Below are 21,621 nucleotides of genomic sequence, written 5' to 3' on the forward strand. Positions count from 1 at the left end.
CCCCAACATAAAGCCCTTCCCAGATTATTTCAATCCTCACTGGCCTCCTTGTCTGAACTTCTACAGACCTTCAAGTCATACACACACAGTTTACCATATCATTCTATATTATGTATTGTTTGAGAGGTGGTATAATATAGAAGATAAAAAGCAGGCCTCAAAGCCAGAATGACCCAGGTTCAAATCCTGCTTTTGACAGTATAACTATATAACTCTAGCCAAGTCCCTTAACCTCTCCATGCTCTAGGCAGCTCTATATGACTATAAGTTGCAGAGAAAGTGCTAACTTGGACTGGTAGAATTTCCTTAATTTTGATTTCCCTATACCACTAAAATCACTGGTCCAACTCTTATTCCCATGGATTTCTTACTAATTACTTTGTGTGCATTAATCTTGACTCCCCAATGACAGTGTAAATTCCTAAAAGGCAGAGACCATGTTCTACTTCTCTAACTCCTCACATTACCAGCACATCATAGAGAAAATAGGCATTTGATGAATATTTGAGAAATTGGATAATTTTTTGATTGAATAAAAGCAATTCTTTTGGTTGGGTCCTCATTTTGGCACTTAAAGTTCTTCATAACTTGGCCTCTTCCTATCTTTCCAGTTTTCTTACACTTTCCTCCCCTCCATGCCATCTATTACTTAGCTATACTGATCTTTCTGTTACTCATCTCCCAGCCTCTACATTGGCTGTCCCCTTCATGCCTAGAATACTGGCCCTTATGAAAGCTTCCCTGGCTTCTTTTTAAGACTCGGCTCAAATCCTACTTTACATAGGAGGGATGCCCCAGTCCTACCCACTGCCAGTCCATTCTTGCTATTAACTTCCATTTTTACTGTATACGCATCTTTTATGTACATAGTTATTTGCATATTCTTCCCCTCTATTACAATGTGAGCTCCCTAAGGGCAGGGACTATGTTTTATCTTTCTTTGTATCCCCACTGCTTAGGCCAGTGCCTGGCAAATAGTAACTGCTTAATAAATGTTTACTGACTGACTGAATAGTGTTCTGATTGGACAAGCAGAAGGAGCTTGGCTCAGTGTAGGAAGCTGTTGGTCCTGTCTTTGACCATCTTTCTCTCTTTGTTGTTTGTTACAGATGCCACCCAGCTGAACAACACAGTGCCAACCTCCCCTCTCCTCCCACAGATGTCTCACCCCCATTCCTATCCCAACTTGGGGCAAATCTCCAATCCATATGAACAGCAGCCTCCTGGCAAGGAATTGAACAAATATGCCTCCTTAAAAGCTGTGGGTAAGCCCTGAAAATGCTATGTTTGTTTTCTCTTTTGAGTGAATGTGTTGTATGCATAAGATCATATTCTAAATAAAAAGACAGACTTTCCAGGTGCCTTGAAATAATCCTCTTCAGACATTTGGTAACTTTCTTTTCTATAGTGTTGATTGAAGCATGTGAGGAGAACACAGTCCCAGCTAAGTCAATGAAGAGATTCACTTTTTTTGGTTACAGGCATGCCCAGAATAATGCCGCCCAGACAGATACCATTTTTTGTCATTTTTAATGTCATTTTTAAGACATTAAAACCATGCCCCACTTTAATGATCTGGATCAAGTACTGGGTGCAGTACCTGAAACAGAACAAATGCTTAATAATTGCTTATCAAATTGAATAAAATCAACCTATTTGCTCAGGCTATTTTGGTAAGATGATGTTAACACTATTAGTCTTCCTGGCTTAAAAATTCCCATTCTCTGCCTGGCAGTTTCTATATCTTGTTCCCTATTGCTCACCTGCTCCCTATCCTAATGATTTCAACTTTCCCCTATGTTTATGGACTAACTGCCTCCATAATGTTGTTTCACCCCACATCACATTTTCACGAAATCAAGTAATGATGTTAGTCAAGGCATACCTATATCTACTTCCACTTTTGCAGTTCTGGTCTCCGCTCTAGGTACCTCACTAGGTACTACTAGGTACTAGGCAGTAGTTCTGAAAATTTTTTTCAATACTAGTATGTTTTAACTAGGTGAGCAGATGACTTGATTAACCCAAGAAATCTGATAATTACATATTTTAAAAAAACCCATTAAATTTCAAAAGTATCCTAGAGTCATCACATATCCATCCCAATTTTTGATGCCTATCATCCTGGATATTAAGAACTGGGACTCAGAATGGTGACCACACGGCTCTGTGTGATCATCAGTGATCAAATTCAGGTCACATTCTCTCCTAAGCCTATCTGCCATTGTTTCATCTGTTCTCTGTATTCTATTTAATAAAGCAGGAACAGTAAACCCAGGCATTTTAGAAAAGTTTCCAACAACAATTGAAACAGAAATTTTGTTTTCCAAGTCACTCCTTTTAATCAAGATTTTATACTGAGATATAACTCTTCATCTGCTGTGTTTTAAGGTGTACTAAAACGAATAAAAATCATTGGGGAGCTAAAGTACAAGATGCCCACACATTCAGAGAAAAGGAGCACTCCAGGCTCTAGCTAATAGAAAAGCATCAATTCCTTACCCATTTGGCCATATCTTTTGCAAATAGAAATTTATTCCTATTATAGAAACCTAGAATCTCAGCGTTGCAAGAGACCTCAAAGTTCATGAATGCTGCAATTTACCTTCTGTTGGTAACACATTATTCGTTCTCCTAAGCTGAGTGAAAAGATTCCTTGAGTGCCTAGAGATTCATGATGATATGCAATGTTAATGATTTAAGAAAAGGGTGGAAAAACTGATAAAAAGGAGACGCTAGAATTCAGTGTCATCAAAGAAGGCACCGATACATTTCTCTCCCTAAACTTTATATAAATTGCTATCGAAATCATTTTTCCATGGCTGGCAGGTTTCAGTATTTTTATGTACCTCCACATTCTGATATTTTAGGTCTTTCAAAGGACATATTATTACTTCTAACCGCAGGAGCAGCACAATTCACAAGGCATTTTATTTTCTTCTTCATGCTTGCTTTAAGGGTCACCAATCAGGCTCTGAAGGGTTATTGATTGAACATGCCTGGCTTAGTTGAAAAGATCCCAGAAAACACCTCTTTGATCTTGAGGAATCCAACTCAGCAAGACACAGCAGAGAATTATGCTATTTGTTTCTCTTATGAGAAATAGAGATTATTTTGAAGTCTTGTTCATTTTCCCCTCTAGTTTCTGTTTCACTACCTTGTAGTTTATCTTGAATGATAAATTTGAGTTAGAGAATGATCTTAAGAGTTTGAATGTAAGATAGTCTTCTATGTCTTAATGAGTTTTATTTTTTCCCCAGTTGCCTTCATCCCATAGCTTCCTATGGGGACAATACTGCTTCTGGACATGACCCATGATCAAGTGCAAAGAGAGAGGCAGTAAGGATTGCAACCAGTCATGTTTAACAGCCAGCTCTCATAGGTTCTCATCACTCTTGTCCTACCACTTTAATTTTCCCTCTGTGGTGGGTAACAAGCATCAGTCTCACTACCTGAAGCAGGGATGTGGTAATTAGTGTGGTCCTTAACTGTAATACCTAGACACCAACCAGAGGCATTCAAGTGTAGCTGAGTCTCTGAGATTTTGTCAGTTTGATTACCACTAGCTTCTTTCTATTGATGCTAGAGACGAGTGTATAAAGCAGATCTGGAAGTGTAGAAGATAGTTTTGGTTTTTCTCAAAGAAAGGGAGTAATTAGTAGCAGAGTGTAATTGGTTAGTCTTTGGCCAATTGAGAAAGGAACAGGATAGTCATTGAGAGATTCTAATGCATGTAGGCTTTACTTTAAATAAATCCCCATCATAAAAGTCTGGATTTATAAAATCTGACAATTTAATGAATGTAGAATGTAGAGAATCATTCTCACAATTACTCACTTTATAAAAGGATTCATTGTAGGATCTCTCCAAATCAAGAGTTCTTAACATTGTTTTTGTGTCATGAACATTTTTAGCGGTCTGGTAAATCCTGAATCCTTAGAGACACCTTCTCAAAATAGTGTACACACACACACACACACACACACACACACACACACACACACTCAGCATTGCCCAATTGAGACTGGACAGTTGGTTCCCCAGGGAGGGGGACTCACAGATTGTCATCCATCCTTCTTGCAAGTCAATCCCAATGTCATTGGTCCTCTTCAAGAACAAAAGACAAACAACATCAATGACTACATATATATATATATGTACATATGTATGTGTATATATACATATATTATCAATAAAATAATATCATTTATATAGCACTATAAAGTTTGCAAAGTGCTTTATATGTATTGATTCATTTGATCTTTACAACAACCCTGTGAGATAGGCGCTAATATTATGCCCATTTTACAGAAGAAGAAATTAAGGTTTGGAAAGTTAAGTGACTTGCCCAGGATTACACAGCTAGTAAGTGTCTAAGGCAGGATTTGAACTTAAATCTTTCTGACTCCTGAGTCCAACACTTTATCCATTGCAAAGAAACGCTATATTTCAGTTGTAGGTTAGTGGAAATAAAGATATATATTTTCCCCTCCAAGTTTGTGGACCTTCAAAATCTGGGGTCTGTGCACCCCAGGTTAAAAACCTCTTTCTTAATAATAAATAAAGAACACAGGGTTCTTCTAGGACATTTGAAGGGTAATAGTTAAAAAAATACCTGTATCTCTTCAGAAACACATATATTATGTTCAAACAAGGCATTTATTAGTCAAGATGAAGAATTCAGTTAAAGAAGCAAAGGTCATTGGTGGGGATCTTGGTCCTAGCAGATTTAGCCATTAAAGTGTTTGCCCCCTCACTTCTGAGAAGGTATGCCTTCTCTGGATGTCAGCATGTGAGAGTGGGCAGCACTTAACTTCTGGGCCATCCATTTCCTCATCTATAAAATGAGTGGATTAGACTAGGGAGATAGAGTAGTGCAGTGGATAGAGAGTCGCCTGGAAGCCAGGAAGACTTGACCTACTTCTGACATACACTGGCCATGTAAGCTTGGGGAGGTCACTTAAATTTTCTATACTCAAGAGCAGGGCTTCTTAAACTTTTTCCACTTGTGACCCCTTTTCGTGTTTTGCCAGCATTTGTTGGCATTGTATGGCCTGAGGACGTACACAGTGCAAAGTGCACATGCTTTGTGTTCAGAACCAAGGCTGCAGTGAAGTTGTGTGATGCAACACAGGCAAGCACTGCCAGAAACACATCAGATTCATTAAGTGTTTGATTTTGAATTCCTATTTGGTTCTTGATCCTTCAGAAACCTTTTACTATTGCCAAAATTTTTTGTGATTCCATATGGGGTCATGACCCACAGTTTAAGACGTGCTGCTCTATATCAGTGAAATCACAATTTCTATTCCTAGACTATTGTTCTTCTTCAGTTGGTTTTCTTTGTGATCTCATTTGGGGTCTTCTTGGCAAAGATACTGGAGTGGTTTGCCTTTTCCTTCTCTAACTCATCTTACAGATGAGGAAACTGAGGCAAACAGGGGTAAGTGACTTGCCCAAGGTTACAAAACTAAGCGTCTGAGTCCAGATTTGAACTCAGGAACTTCCTGACTTCCTGCACTCCATCCACTGCATCTACTAGCTAGCCTATCACTAGACTGTATGTATCTATGATCCTATAATTTTTTGAGATTTCTTTCAGCTCTAAATTTATTATCTTATGATCCTTCCTTATTTCTTGGACTTCATCAGTCTCCTCATCTCCACACACACAGCTGATCCTTTTCTCCAGTTAGTCTCCCCGCTTCCCCACCTGGATGACAGCACATTGATTAGATCAAGTAGCAATGATTCCTGCCTTATGCATGCATGTTCTTTTGGTCCTGATGACATCATTTCCTGGCTCCAAGTCACTATACAAGGTTAGATTCCTCAGTTTGTTCCCTCTAATGCCCTGCGATCTCTGTCTCAAATGGAGATTGTCCCAAGTTTAAAAAAACAAAAAGTCTGTTACAATGTAAAACATACAGCCTCAGCCCAGATTCACTTTCCGTGCACGAAGAGCCGTGTTAACAGTGTTTTATTTTCTTGTTTAGGCTGTGTCTTCGTCTCCTGAGCCATATTCACCCGTCTAGAGTGAGCAACAATTTAGGTAGAACCAGTGGTAAAATATGATGACTTCAACAACGTTACCCGTTTGGCACTGGGCAAGTCACTAACTTCACAGGGCCTTAGTTTCCTCCTCTGTAAAATGGGGGGGGTTGGACTAACTGACCTTTGAGGTCCCTTCCAGCTCCAGATCTATGAAGCTATGATTACTTAACTCACACTGCATCCAAATTCATACAATAACAACCATCGTATAATAGAGTTCTGCAGCACTAACTAGGAAAATTAAAACATTTTATTTTATTCCTATTGAGTCTCCATTTTTTCCCCTCCGTTAATCCTTTCTCGAGGCAGTTAGAGTTCTATCCCACAGTAGAGCATCTATCATCGGAGACCCTTGCAGTCTGATATGACTAAATCCCCAAAAGGGGGAGGTTTTTCTATGAAAAAGCACCCCATGAGGTACACGCTAAATCTGTTACCTCTTCTGGCTTCCTGCTGCCCACTCAATGCAAAAGTGTCTGAAACATTTTATCTTTTGCTACCCAAGTTTTCTGATTGTCTTGAGGTCTCAATACCATAACTCTGAGTCCTTTCTAATGGTTTATTATCTGATCACCAAAGCATACTATGTAGTTATTTTCTTTTGTTTTTGGCAAGACTACACAAATCTTTCCAATTCACCAGTTTTTGCTTTTCTCTTGCTCAAAATGGCCATATTCTCTCCTAAACCTGTCTGCCATTGCAAGCTGTTACAGAGGCCAGAGGTAGTCAGTATTCTGGACAGAAAACTGGGCCCCAGCTCAGTGAGTACTCAGATGAGATACATAGGAACTGCCTCAAAACTAGGGATGGAAAATGCTTGCAAGGCAAAAATTCTCTAATCAAACCCTGAGCCTGACTTGATGCTTCCCTTCCCCACCCCCACTCCCAACCCAAGATTTAAAAGATTCTAGTCTAATGACCTCATCCCCATTAGTTTAAGTCATACATAGATCATGAGCCCATTCTTACTTTCTAACTAATGCCTTTTAGTAGGAGGCACATTATTCCCAAAAATATTTTCTTGGGAAGTCTATAATGCTACGTAATTAAAAAAAACTTTCCTATAAATTCTTTTTTAAAAAAATTCTCTCTCCCTCCCCCCTCCCCCAGAAAACAAAATAAAACATATATACAGAGTCAGAAAATAAATCACCATACTAGCCATGTCCAAAAATGTGCCTCATTCTGCATAGTTAGTCCCCTTCCCCTCCATGTCAGGATGCTCATAGCCTTTTTTATCCTTGGTCCTTGACCTTGACTAAAGTGATGGAAAGTCCCTAATAGTACTCTTCATTAGTTGTAATTTACTCTACATTAATAAAGTGTTAGGAAGTCACCATTCCTTCCATAATTGCATTCCCCTGAAACCTCTGCAGTGCTGCTCATTTTAAGCTATGGATAAAGTAGCAGAGAGCTCATTTCATTTGATGTACTCTGCAAGAATATGTTCTGTTGTTTCCAGGAGCCGACTGAATGACAATCAAGGTTATTACTTCCATAAGCGGTCACCATGCAACAGACTAAAAAGCCATCCTTGCCCCAGGATGAATGTCACAGGGGTTGGCCCTCAGTCAGCAGACCAAAATGCTTCTCCTCATCCCCTGGACTTTGGCTTGGTTAATCATTTCATTTAACCTGGCCCTAACTGATGGCTCTTAGGATACCAAATCCAGGCAGTTTCATGAGTTCACCTGAGGGCCTAGGCTTCTCTTTAAAAGTCATGGAAATCTTTTCCTTTCCAGATTTCTAGATCTTCTTGGGCCACCAAGGAAGCTTTGGCAAACTTTTTTACGTCATGTTACACCCAGGGGTACCAGGACCCTTGGCCACTGCCAGATTGCTCTTTGGGGGACAGGGTTTACCTAATTCAATTCAACAAGCCCTTAATAAGTGCTAAATATATATATATATTATATAGATATATAGATGAGAACACACTGATATGGTACAAATATAATGTGATTTCAGAGGGGAGGGTGCTAGTGATTTCTGTGGGACGTCAAAAGCAGTGGTATTCTTAGGGAAAGGTTCAGGGCAACTTTCCTTCAGAAGGCCAACAGGTATGTATACTGGGGAGCCTAGAGAGTAACCTGCACTGAGAGATGATAAATGGTGAAGGACAGGAAGTGCTACCTGTAAACACTCTACCTGATAGCTTGGAATCATAGGAAATTTATTTAGCATTTTGGGGGAAAAGTAACTAGACCCTGGAAAATTGAGGCCCAAGTATATTGTTGTCATACCCACACTTGATTTCCCTTGATTATTCAAGCCTTAGAAACCAAAGGCAAAACCCCAAATGATTTTCAGTAGATGAGACCTTAAGGACTTAGGCAGAGGAGCAAAGTAGGGCAGGATTTGCCTTTGACACTCTCCCACCTCATTTTTTTATCCTTCTCTCATTTTCTGATCCCTTGTCCTTATGCTATCTAGAGACCCTTCATTTGGTATAGCTCTTCTAAGAAATTCTTCATACTCCAAAATTATACCTTTTGCCTTCCACAATTAAAATTATCATTCATTCCTTCAGTGTCAATCTGAAATACGTGTTGTCTGATGATCTAATTTAAATTCTCTATACGATGTGAATGACTGATACCTCCCAGGAACAACTACACTTTAAAAGAAGAACTTCTAATGAATTTATAATAGGAAGGAGATGTGGGGGAGAAATTGGGAGCCACCTTCTTCATACCTATTATAGGTTATTTCCTCTCCCTCCCCTACTTGAAAGAATAGCATGACTCAGCAGTTTGGTATGTCACTTGTGAAAAGTTGCCAACTTTAACCCTTCATCAACATCAACAAAGAAAATTGATCAATGCCCAGGTTTCATATTTTAGAATATGAAAACTATGACTCAGTATGTTACCCTTTTGCTTTAGTTGTCAGAAAACTTTGAAACCAAAGTGATACCCAAGTTCTATGATTTGCAAAGTCATGTGCCCCAAAGCATCTATTTCTTCTATTTCATTCAGATGATTTCTTCATGTTTTTACCCTTAAATGTTTTATCTTGCACTGGGTATAAATCAGCAACCTGCCCAATTCTTTTGAGAGGGTGCCGATCCTAAAATATTAATAATATATCAAACATTCACATGTGAATTGCTGGTTTGGATCCAAATTCACAGACCCAGTCTTGACCTCTAAGAGTTTACAGTGTAACCCTGGGGTGCTGTCCTGAAGAATTGAGTCATCCCACAGGGATCTGGGTGGCACTTGGATTTGAGGACCTGGTGAGCACTGGGTGGAAGGGGAAAATACAACAAACAGTTGAGCATCTTTTGATTATTAGTTTTTTAGGAAGTTGTGATGGTGACTGGGCAGTAGCAACACTTAAGTCACCTAAAGGTACTGTATGGTTTTTCTTGACCCTTTGTTTGGATGTCTCGGAAAATTTTTTTGCAAAGTACAGAAAAGTTCTGGTGTTTGTACCTGTCTAACTGCACGCATGTGTACAGTGTAGTAACACGTGTGAGTATGTCCAAGTTCACGTGTGTACATGTGGAACTGTACATCTGTGTATGTACCTACCAGCTGGCAAATGTGATCTGTCCAGGCTCACTGAGGCATCAGTGATGGGCTGTAATCCCTGATGATTCCTCTGCCCTGGAAACTCATATTTAAGGAGAGCACATGTAGACAACAGAAAGGAAAACAGGTAAGAAGTCAAGGAAAAAAAATTGTTTTTCTGACTTACCCATACAAGCAAAACAAAGACCAGTTAGGGAAATGGGATGAAATATCCCCCTATATGATATATAGTGCTCATTCATGGTCTAGGTAATCTTTTATTTTTCTCTTGGAAATACTGAAGCTTTGGAAATATCAATCCTATCATGGTAGGTGAAAGCTTATGCTGTGTAAGATTCTCTTATTCTGGAATCTGCCATACTCAGGCTCTGGAACTATGACTTGCCACACTTCCTGTTGAGGGGTTCTAAACCTTAAAGGTAAATAACTTGGGGGTTATTGCCAAGACTGAATGATTTTAGATGACTAAAGATAAAAAAAAATCTATGATATGTTATTAGCATACCATAAGAATCTTCATGAAGAGAGAGAACAACAGAAAACAACTTTCCTCAAGCTGGGGAAGATCAAGGTACAACTGGGTGGTTGGTGATCAGTGTTATGAAGTGTTGATGAAGGTTTCTGAGAATCTTATATTGAATGATTGTTCCTAAACCCATAAAAGGGATGCGACTGGGGTAGAATCTAGAAGGAACCTGAGTAAAGGTATAACAAACTAGAAAGTATTCTGTTCCTGAGAATATAGTTGCTGCCTGATTATACACTCCTTGTATCCATTGTGTATTAGCACAAGCCTGGCACATAGTAGGCACTTAACAAATGTTTATTGAATTGAATTGAAGATAGTGTTACGTGGTGGTTAGAGTTCTGGACTTGGAGTCAGGAAGAACTGAGTTCAAATTCTGTCTCAGACAATTTTGTGAACTTGGATGAGTCACTTAACTCCCCTGACCTTCTATGTCTTCATCTGTAAAATGGGAGTAATACTAGCACCTACCTCACAGGAGTGTTGCGAAGATAAAATGAAATGATATTGGCAAAGCACCTGGCAAACTTTAAAGCACTGTATAAATATGATCTATTATTATTATTATTGTTTCGAGGAAAACACATTTTTTTTGGTCTTGAGTTAGATAAAAGCTGCCCACACGTCAAAGTACATTTTTAGAAATGAAAACAATTTGGAACATGACAGATCTACTAATTTGAGGCTTATTTTTTTCTTGTGGAAAACAATGCCATTATGATGGTTATGACAGTATTTTGATGCAGTCAATTATTTCCTTTTGTTATAGCCTGCTATTCTCTAGAAGAGTTTGGGAAGCCCTTGAAGATATAGTAGGAATGTTGGTGTGGAAGACCAAACATGGCAGAGCAAAAGGGGCAGTGGATTTGGAGACAGAAGATCAGGGTACAAGTCATACTTACTATCTGTGTGACTTTGATCAAGTCATATTTCCACTCTGGGCCTTATTTTTCTCATTTGTAAAATGAAGGCATGGTGTGATATAGCTGACAAAGATAGGCTTTAGAGTCAGGATTACTCAGATTTGAATCCAATCTCAAACCCTTAATGCCTCTGGAACCTCAGCCAATTGACCTCATAATGAGTTCACATCTGCCTTGGAGACTTATTAGCTGTGCAAGACTCTTAATCTCTGTTGCCTCAGTTTTCTCATCTACTGCACTTACTTACCAAGGTTGTTGTGAGGATAAAATTAGATAATATTTGTAAATCACGATGCCTGACATGTAGAAAGTGGTAGTTATAATAATGACAATGATGATGATGATTACTACTACTACTATAGCTATTATTATTACTACCCCAAATGACTTTTTAAGCTTGTAAATTGCAAAACCATTGCTCATCAGTAGAGGAAGTCATCACATTGGGAGTTCCCTTTACTGATTAAACTGTTGCTCAGTTATTTTAATTGTGTCCTGTTCTTTGTGACCCATTTGGAGTTTTCTTGGCAGAGATGCTAGAGTGGTTTGCTATTTCCTTCTTCAGCTCATTTTACAGATGAGGAAACTGAGGGAAACAGGGTTATTTGACTTGCCCAGGGTCACAAGCTAGTGTCTGAAATCAGACTTGACCTCAGGTCAGCATCCTCTCCACTGTGCTACTTAGTTGTCCAGTGAATGAATAGATTGGACTAGATTAGTGGTGTCAGACTCAAATAGAAACAAGGTCCACTAAACTGTACATGAGGATCTTTATGGGGTGCATATCGCCTTAGAAAACTGTACATGTTCATATATTTCTTTTTTATTAATACGTCAATACATTAAAATTAGATAGGATTTTAATATGGTTTAGACCACACTCAGAAGTATTGTCGGCTACATCTGGCCTTTTGGGCTAAATGTTTAATCCATCTGGATTAGATGACCTTTAATTTCCATTCTTGCCCCAAAGCCTATGATCCTTTCCCTTTAAACCAAACCTGAGGAAACTTAACTGTTTGCCTTTTCCACCCAACCACTGTCTTCCTTTTAAAAAAAATTTATTTTATTTTTAATCTATGAAATAAAACAATTATTTTGATAACATAGTAGAATAAAAAAGATGATTGCACATGAAACTGCAAATATATTATGTATAATTTACTATTCCTTTTAAATATATAATAAAGTTATCATATAACTTTCTTTCTATTTCCTCTTTTTCTTCCCTTCCTCACCCACCCTAGAGATGGCTACCATTAGGCACAAATATGTGTGTGTATCTATCTATCTATCTATCTATCTATCTATCTATCTATCTATCTATCTATCTATACACATATATACATAAAATCATTCTATACATACTTCTATTTATCAGTTTTTTTCTCTGAATGTAGATTGTGTCTGCCTTCATAGATCCTTTGTAGTCATTTTGGGTATTTATAATAGTCAGAATGATTTAGTTGCTCAAAGTTATGCTTAAAACAACATTGTTGTTACTGTATACGATGTTGTCTTAGTTATGCTTATTTTACTCTTCATTATTTCATGCAAGTCTATCCATGTTTTTCTAAAAATCAACTGGGACTTTGCCCTAGGTACTGATATGGGTAGGAACATGTCCGCTTGTAAAGTGACTTAGCTGTCTATGACCCTGCTAGGTATTCTGGCTTCCACCCCATTCAAGATTCTTATGAAAGTGGTAGTCTTCTTCTGGCCTGATATTTTACCAGTATAGACGGCTTCCAATGCACCATCTGACCTAGAGACTTGTATCAGGTAAGATACTTGGTATAGTGCAAGATAATACTATCTGCCACCTCCTACTATTATAAACAGCTTTATGCCTCCCATAGTCTGTATCATTCTCTATTTTCTTTTTCTGTGGTAACTACAGAAACCCTCCCTTACTGTTTCTTCCATCTCCTGATGCTTAATGAAGCCTACAATTCTCCTGAAGACAGCATATCTCTTGGCACTTGATCCAAGGCTAGCTGCACCTTCTCTCACACAAAGGACTCAGAGGAAGAGTTAACACACATCTTGTTCTCTCCTCTGTCACTTTCAGACCCTCCTTTTACTACTTTCATTCAACAACCATTCTTTAAAGTTCTTACCATCCTGTTTAAATTTGTGCTACTGTAATCAGAACATTTCAAAATCCCTCCTTCACACTAAGTTTAGTAGTTGGCTTGCGGTCTTCTGTAAGACCCCAGCCCCTTGCTATGTTCTGAGTTTCTTAGTCTCTCCACCTCCCATGACTTCTCTCTCTTTAGTCTACTCCCATTATGCAAAAGAGCCTTGATATGTTAAACCTCTTATCAACTGAATTTGCCCCAGGTCTAGAATTCCTAATTATATACATGCTGAGAATAACACACTTGGGCATTAACATTTCTTGAGAATCTACATGAAAAAGCTCAGATCCCTAAACCACTTCATAGGATCAGGCATCACTGATTTAAAACTAGAATGGACCCCAGAATCCATTGAATACAACTCCCTCATTTTATGGGAAACCAAGGAAACTGAGGCACAGAGTAGTTAAGTAACTTACCCAGGCTTATACAGCTATTAAGTGTCTGAGGCCAGATTTGAACTTTGTTCTTCTTGACTCCAAGTCCCGTGCCCTATTCGCCACACTACTTTTTTTTTTTTTATTCAGGGTAGGCAGAAATGGATAAAGGAGTGAGGAATTGGGGCCGAGATTGAGGATTTAAAAATTAGGGTTGAGGGTAGTAGGGTGAGCCACATGGAGTCTAGGACCCATTGCTGCTTCTCCATCTGTCTACTGTCCTTACCCCTGACTCTGAGAGCAGCAGTGGCTGGAGAACAGGCAACTAGAAATATATGATTTCTGAGACCATGTCTGTGTAACAGTCAAATGTTATCTTAAATCAGACCAAAATGACCTGAGTTTAATTGTGGGTGTCTAAGCAAGATGAATAAACTGGATGTCTATTTGGTTTTTCTGAATTTTTCCACTTTTACCTCTGTTCTTTTGATATACCATAGATAGAACTTGAGGAAGACATTTAACTAGAGTGATGTTGAGTGAGGAGGCAGCTTTTAGGCAGACAGACAGTCAGTAACAAACAGTTATTAAGCTCTTCTTTGTTCCAGGTGACAATTAACTCTTTCATCTCATGTAGTTTTTCATTTATGATTTCTTGACATATACCTCTGAAAAACCAGGCTTTGTGATTGAGTTTAAATGGAGCTACTTGACTATGTCTTTAAACCCAAATCATTCTGGTTTTCATTGATTGGCCAATAATAGGCCCCAGCCCAAGCCTCACTTGCTCATTGTTTGGGTTTTGATGTCTCAGAATGAGTGTAAATAGCAAATGTATCTGTTCTGGCCAGAAACTCTGAGGGTCTTCCCCTTCCAGAGTGATTCTTTTATGAAGGCAAACCGGGCCATCTTTTACCTCAAATCTTACCCAACCTTTAATTACTGAATGGGCTTTGCCTCAGACAAACTGAGACATAGGAAAGACCTTAGCTCAGGGATGGGGAACCTGCAGACTTGAGGCCACATGTGGCCTTCTAGGTCCTTGAGTGTGGCCTTTTGACTGAGTCCAAGTTTTACAGAACACAGATTCCCTTTTATTAAGGGAATCTGTTCTATGAAGGTTAGATATAGTCAAAGGGTCACACTTGAGGATGTAGAGGACCACATGTGGCCTCAAGGCTTCAGGTTCCCCACCCCTGCCTTAGCTTAAAAGGGCCAAGGTCCCCTACTGCATCTGTAGCCATTGTCAGTCATCCTGACCTGTCTTGCACTGTACTCCAATGACTCTGGAGGAAGGAGTGAAGCTGATGACTCTGCATAGCTCTGCCTCACTTAAATCCAATCCACTTCCAAGTTCAGACATCACCCTCCTGATGCCATTGGTCCTCTTCAAGAATGAAAGACCAACAGCAACTTTGTGCCAGGTACTGTGCTAAGTGCTGAGATAGTAGTAGAAAACATATTCTCTTCTGTCAAGGAGCTCACAGTCAAATGGAGGAGACAAGAGTCAAACACCTATGAACATACAAAATATATTGAGAGTAAATGGAAGTTGCTAGAGACTAGAAGAAAGGCTACTTGCAAGTTGGTGTATATTTGCCATTATAGATGAAATGGGGCTTTGTATGGATTGAGGCAGGTAGTGAGAAAAAAGTTCTCTGAAGAAAAATTACTCAGCTAGGGAAGTGCAGCAACATATCTGGAGGTTAAGAGCAAGGCATTACATCTAGCTAGGCAGAAATGTGGTCATTGCCAGATATAAGAAGTCAAGCGGAAACCATCACCTTTCTGTGGAAGAGGAAGACTGCAATAAAAAAAAGTCAAACCTGTCTATGGAGCCAGCCCCCAGCAACAGAGCCTCCAGGAGGGTGCATAGTCAAATGTCCTGAGCCAGAAGGATTAGTCAAGACAGCTGCCAAAAATAATACAAAGGACCAAGATTTTGGCTTCCAACCAAAGTATGGAGGGCAAAATGACTTCTGCAGTGACCTTAAGAAAGTGTTTGTGTTTCTTCTAGTACCAAGTAATTTTTATGTATGTGCAAAGTGAAAACTGGTATTTATCCTAAAAAAGAAAGTGAAAGGTCTGGGAGAATATGTCTTTACAGGTTGATGAAAAGAGTACTGTAAGGAAGAGCTAAGCAGAATGATATGAAGAACAATGGGGGAATCCCTTCACCTCTGTGACAGGCAGCATGATATAGTGAAAAGTATGCTGGACCTAGAATCAAGAAACACCTAGGGTTGAATCCCACCTCTGAAACTTAGTTAGCTGTATTGAAAATGCGCTCATTAAGCTGCAGTTTCTTTACCTATAAAATGGGCATAATCATATCCATAGTCTCACAGGGTGGTTGTGATGATCTGATTTTGTTGTTCAGTTATATCTGACTCTTTGTGACCCCATTTGGTAGAGATACTGGAGGAGTTTGTCTTTTCCTTCTCATTTTGCAGATGAGAAACTGAGGCAAACAGGGTCGAGTAAGTTGCCCAGGATCACACAGCCAGTAAGTGTCTGAGGCCAGATTTGAACTCAGGAAGATGAGTATTCCTGACTCCAGGCTTGGTACTCTATCCACCATGCCACCTGGCTGCCAGATAATCTGATAGGCAAAATGTATACAAAGCCTGAAAGACTTGTAAATCTTAAAGTGCTATGTAAATGGGATCTATCTGTTAAATTTTATCATCAGTAGACTTGAAAGCAAAAGAGAACATAAATACTTATTAGTTGGTAAAGAATAAATTTTAATTAATTATTTTTCTAAAATTTATTTATTTTTTAGTTTTCAACATTCACTTTTATAAGATTTTGAGTTCCAAATTTTTTTCTCCCTCCCTCCCCTTTCTCTCCTCCCCCTTTCCCAAGATGGCAAGCAATCTGATGTAGGCTATACATGTACAATTATAGAATAAAACTTAATTTAAAAAATAATGAAAAGATAAAGTAAATTTTTGTGGAATTCAATAGAGAATGGATAGGAAGCTCTCAAGAATGAAATTCTGAAGACGTAAAGGGAAATGGTTCCTATTGGCAGGAGGCATGGGAGCTTCCTAAAGAGGCCAATAGGACTATTTAAGGAACTCATTGGCCAGCTCATATTTTAAAAAGACATTTATAGAAAATAGAAGCAAAGGCAAGTAACTCAGCATGGATATGAAAGATCAGGCAGTCTTGTAAAAAATTACGTTAAGAGTGCTAAAACCCAGAGTGAGCTGATGATGAATGCTAAGGACAAAAAATGGATTGGGTTTGTTTGTTTATCTATGCTGAAAGCTGGAGATATTCCATAAAGGGTATATACTGCTGCTCAGAGTAGGATAGATGGGATGATGACAGCAGACATTGGTGAGATGACTGAACTACTTAACTCTTGTCTTGCTTTGCTGTTTGTTTGTTTTTTTCCCCTTCCCTCAAAGAAATGATCTTTGGTCTAGGGAGGATAGAACAAAAATAGATAAATGCCAGCTGAAACTGGAGAGAAGTGAGGATAGGATAAGAGAATGCCTAGTTGCCCTCAATGAATTCAATACAATAGGCCAGAACAAACCATATCCTAGGACAAATGTAAAACTAGGAGCTGTGATCATTGAGCCCCTGTTGGTAATCTTTGAGAGAACATAACGAAGAGGAAAGGTGCTGTAGGACTGGAGAAAGCCAGGTGCTGTCCTGATTTGCAAAGGAGGGAGGAGGGTGGAATCTGAAAATTACAGGCCAGTAAACGAGATTTATATTCCTAGCAAAATTTCTGATCACATTATTAAAAGATGGTTTGTGGGCATTTAGAAAGAAAAGTGGTTATCGCTAAAAACCAACATGGCTTCATCATGCCAGACCAACCTCATTTCCTTTGTTGACAGGGTAACTAGACTGGTATGCTAGGGGCATACTAGATATGTATTTTACCTAGAAAAGCATTTTACATAACATTTCATGCTATCCTTATAGATAAAGTAGACAGATATGTGTAAAATTATAGTACAGTTGGCTGGCTGAATGATAGGCCCAAAGAACAGTCATTAATAGACTTCCTTCAATAGTTCTATTTTTTTTGTGGGGGTTGGTGGGGGAAGGAAGAGGGAAGTGTCTAGTGAAATGTCCCAGGGATACGCCCTTAATCTTGTTCTATTGAGCATTTTTATAATTATTCTGGATGAAAATGTAAAAGATATGCTTATCAAACTGAGAAATGACACAAAGCTGGGGAATATAAAAAAATGCTAGATGACAAAATTTGGATACGGAAAATAAATTTACATGTAAGCAGATGACCTAAATATGTAACTTAATAAGGATAAATCTAAATATAGCTTGTGGGTCAGACTATGACTAATGACAATAAATAAGGTTTAGTCTTCGGGGTGTCTTTAAGAATAATCTCAATAGCTCATGTATCCACGTAGAATTTCACGAAGAAAAAAAAAGAAGAATCTGACTCATATCTTTCAAATAGTCCTTGGTTCCCCTGTAAGTAGTCAGGTTAGCAAAGGTATTAAACGTAAACCTAGTTTGTTTCAGTGAGTAAAGAACCCAGAAAGGACTTACATGAGCTCTTTGCAAAACAGTTTAGAGTTTACAGTGAGAAATCACAGTGATGTTACTTTTTTTCTACAATGAAAATTCACAGATGGGTCCTTCATAAAAAATGTATTTTCATGTCCCAAGGCTGAAACAACTTTACCTGGTGTTTGTCCCCATCTTCTGCTAAATCAGCGTGGATCCAATGGTCCATAGTATTTCCTTTGGTCTACATCTATTCCTGGCCTCATCCCTGTATTCTCTCAGTCTGCTCTACATCTGATAAATCTCTCTTGCAGGCCATCTTAAGTCCATTTTGTCCAACATGGTCATAGACTCAGAAGCTCTGTTCTCCCATTCAAATATGCTTTAGGACTTCTCTTCCATTTTGAATAGGGGAAGGGGCTAACTGGGTTCATATCTAGTAACAAAGTTCCATACTTATATAACCCATATAACATTTTGGGGCATCCTCAGCCCAACTCCCACTCTCATAGAGGAGCCAGGTCCTTGAGCAAGGCTACCTCTTCCCATCTTGGGGCTCTCAGGGTATCCCTTAGGGACAAAGAGGTATCATACTTTAATGCTATCAGTTCAAGTCCCCATCCTGATGATTAGTGCCCTAGTTTCATATAATGAATTAACATCAAATAGCTTTTGCAAAGAGATATTTTTTTCTGTGAAGATACAGTAAGAACACAAGTTACAAAGCACTCACTACTCTACACTGATTCCCCATCAATACCTGGGGGCATGCTTTCCCTGCTATCACCCCAGGCCATTAAACTTATAATAGACCCTTTGCCAGGTTTACTTCTAAATTTGCCATAGTCAACAGATGAACTGCTATAACTACCTCTTGGCTGCCTTAAACCTTTGCTGGGTCAAAGGGGTCTCTTGAGACTTTCTTTCTTTCCACCTGGCAGCAAAACTCACATCTCTGGTGTCTTGCTCTCCTATCCTGTTAAAGATCACAATGTGGTATTCATTTCTAATACTCCTTCATCCCAAGGTAGGAAAGAATAGATACATCAGCAGCAGAAGCAACAGTAGGGTTGTGGGCTCATAGAATGTGTGGTGGTGGCTTGGGTAAGGAGAAAAATGACTAAGATTTCCTCTTCAGTTGGAGGTTTATAGTATTACCTGCCTCCTTATTCAAACACAAGCAGGAAGGAGAGGAAGGGCATCCTGTTTTGGCTAGTAAGTACCTTTTGAATGCTTACCCAGTCCTAACTAATCAGCCACTCAAAAATGCTCTCTTCTTCACTTAAGCAGACTGGAAATAATAACTGTGCATACTTAGTTCCACAAGAGGAATGTATCAGCAGAGCACACTGCACATGTCCATGAGGACTGGGCTCATTGGCTAGTCACTCATTCTATTATACTTAATTTCAAAAGCCAAACTTCCTAAGTTGAGCATTGGGGAGACACGACTAGACAAAAGTTAAAAAAAAGCCCAAAAAACTGAAGAATTTTGTTGAATGAAAGTATGATATTAGCATACAGTGTGATATAATAGGCAAAAATGCTAATGCTATATGAGGCTGTATTAATTATTTGGCTATCTGGCAGTGGATAAAGCACTGGAACTAGAGCCAGGAAGAATTAGGTTCAAATCTAGCCTCAGACATTTATTAAGTTAACTATGTGTGACTCAGTTTCTTCATCTTTTAAGTGAAGACAATAAAAATACCTACTTCCCAGGGTTGTTGTGAGGATAAAATGAGATACTATTTTTAAAATACTTTTCAAAACTTGAAGTGGTATATAAATGCTAGCTATTATAATTATATTTAGGGCAGCTAGGTGGCTCAGCGGATAGAATGCTGGGCCTGGAGTCAGATAGACTTCTTTTTCTGAGTACAAATCTGGCTTCAGACTCTTACTAGCTGTATGAGCCTGGGCATGTCACTTAACCCTGTTTGCCTCAATTTCCTCATCTGTAAAATGAACTGGAGAAGGAAATGGCAAACCACTCCAGTATCTTTGCCAAGAAAATTCCAGATGGGGTCACAAAGAGTCTGACATGACTGAAATGACTGAACAACAACAATAAAAATTATATTTATTCATTTTCTAGAGTAACAGTATCCAGGACTGCATATATCAGAACTAAGATAAAACATGCTCTACTTTGTTCAGAGTCTATTTGGACTATTGTGTTTAGTTTTAAGTACCACATTTTAGGAAAGGCACACATAAGCTGTCGAGATATCTAGGTTTCAGTGGATAGGGTATTGGGCTTGAAATCAGGAAGACTCATCTTCTCGAGTTCAAATCTGGCCTCAGACACTTACCAGCTATGTGACCCCGGACAAATCACTTAACCCTGTTTGCCTCAGTTTCCTCATCTATAAAGGATATGGCAAGCCACTCTAGTATCTTTGCCAAGAAAACCCCAAATGGGTTCACAAAGAGTCATTCACAACTGAATAACCGCAGCATGTAAGTAGATCTCCAGAAACAAGGTAACTGTGGTGCTGAAGGATCTCAAGGTCATGCCATAAGAGAATTGGTTAGAGAGAATAGGAATGCTTAACTAGGCAAGAGAAAACTTAAAGGAGAAATTATAGTTTATGAAGGCTTGTCATGTGGACCAGGAATTAACCTTGGTTTTCTTGCCTCCAAAGGACAAAACTAGAAGTAATGATTGGAAATTTCAGAGCAGTAAAATCAAGTTTGATACACACACACACACACACACACACACACACACACATACACAAATTCTTTATAAACAGAGCTATTCAAAAGAGAAATGAGTTTCTTCCAGAAATAGTGGATCTCTCTTCCCACCCTACTGAAGAGAGGTCTTCAAATGGAGGTTAAGTGGTCACCTATTGCGGATGTTGTACAGAAGATTCATGGTCAAGTACATATTGAAATACATGACATTCAATATCCCATAATTATCTGCAAAGGGCTTTGGAGATTCTTGTGTGGGAAGCACGTTGGAAAGACAGATATATAATGTTTGTTTTTTTTATCTATCATCTATCTATCTATCTATCTATCTATCTATCTGTCTGTCTGTCTGTCTATACACACACACACACACACACACACACACACACACACACACCCATTATACTAAGGACTGGACTCACTGGCCAGTCCCTCATTATACTTAAAAACAAAACAAAAAAACAAAACAAAAAAAAACTTCCTAAGTTTAGGATTGGGGATTGCACATAATTAAAGTTCTTATTTAAAAAAACAAACAAACATGAAGGATTTCGTGGACTGAAAGTGCAATGTAAGTATACAATGTGATATAATAGCTAAGGAAAAAAAGCTAGTGCTATACTAGGCTGAATTAGTCACTTACGTAGCTGTGGATAAGTATTGGAACTGCAGTCAGGATGATCTAAAATATCTCTCTCTCTGTTTCTGTCTCTCCCTCCCTTCCTCTCTCCCTTTCTCTCTCTGTCTCTGTTTCTTTCTCTCTGTCTCTGTCTCCTTCTCTCTCTCTCTCTCTCTCTCTCTCTCTCTCTCTCACACACACACACACACACACACACACACACACACACACACACACAC

The 21,621-nt window shown here is 38.8% G+C and overlaps 1 protein-coding gene across 2 annotated transcripts in view; it reads left to right on the forward strand.

The window, feature by feature from the left end:
• SHISA9 (shisa family member 9) overlaps positions 1-21,621 on the forward strand; it is a 430,944-nt gene that overhangs the window by 382,481 nt on the left and 26,842 nt on the right. Inside the window, exons 3-4 of one of the 2 annotated variants that reach the window (XM_027839708.1) lie at positions 1,110-1,265; positions 9,360-9,407. In XM_027839708.1, coding sequence (XP_027695509.1) covers positions 1,110-1,265; positions 9,360-9,407 — 204 coding nt within the window. The remainder of the gene's footprint in view (positions 1-1,109; positions 1,266-9,359; positions 9,408-21,621) is intronic. The other variant, XM_027839709.1, reaches the window with a different exon arrangement.

The sequence above is a fragment of the Vombatus ursinus genome, unplaced genomic scaffold (genome assembly GCF_900497805.2).
Source record: "Vombatus ursinus unplaced genomic scaffold, bare-nosed wombat genome assembly UNPS02014832.1, whole genome shotgun sequence".
In the NCBI taxonomy this organism is placed as follows: domain Eukaryota; kingdom Metazoa; phylum Chordata; class Mammalia; order Diprotodontia; family Vombatidae; genus Vombatus; species Vombatus ursinus.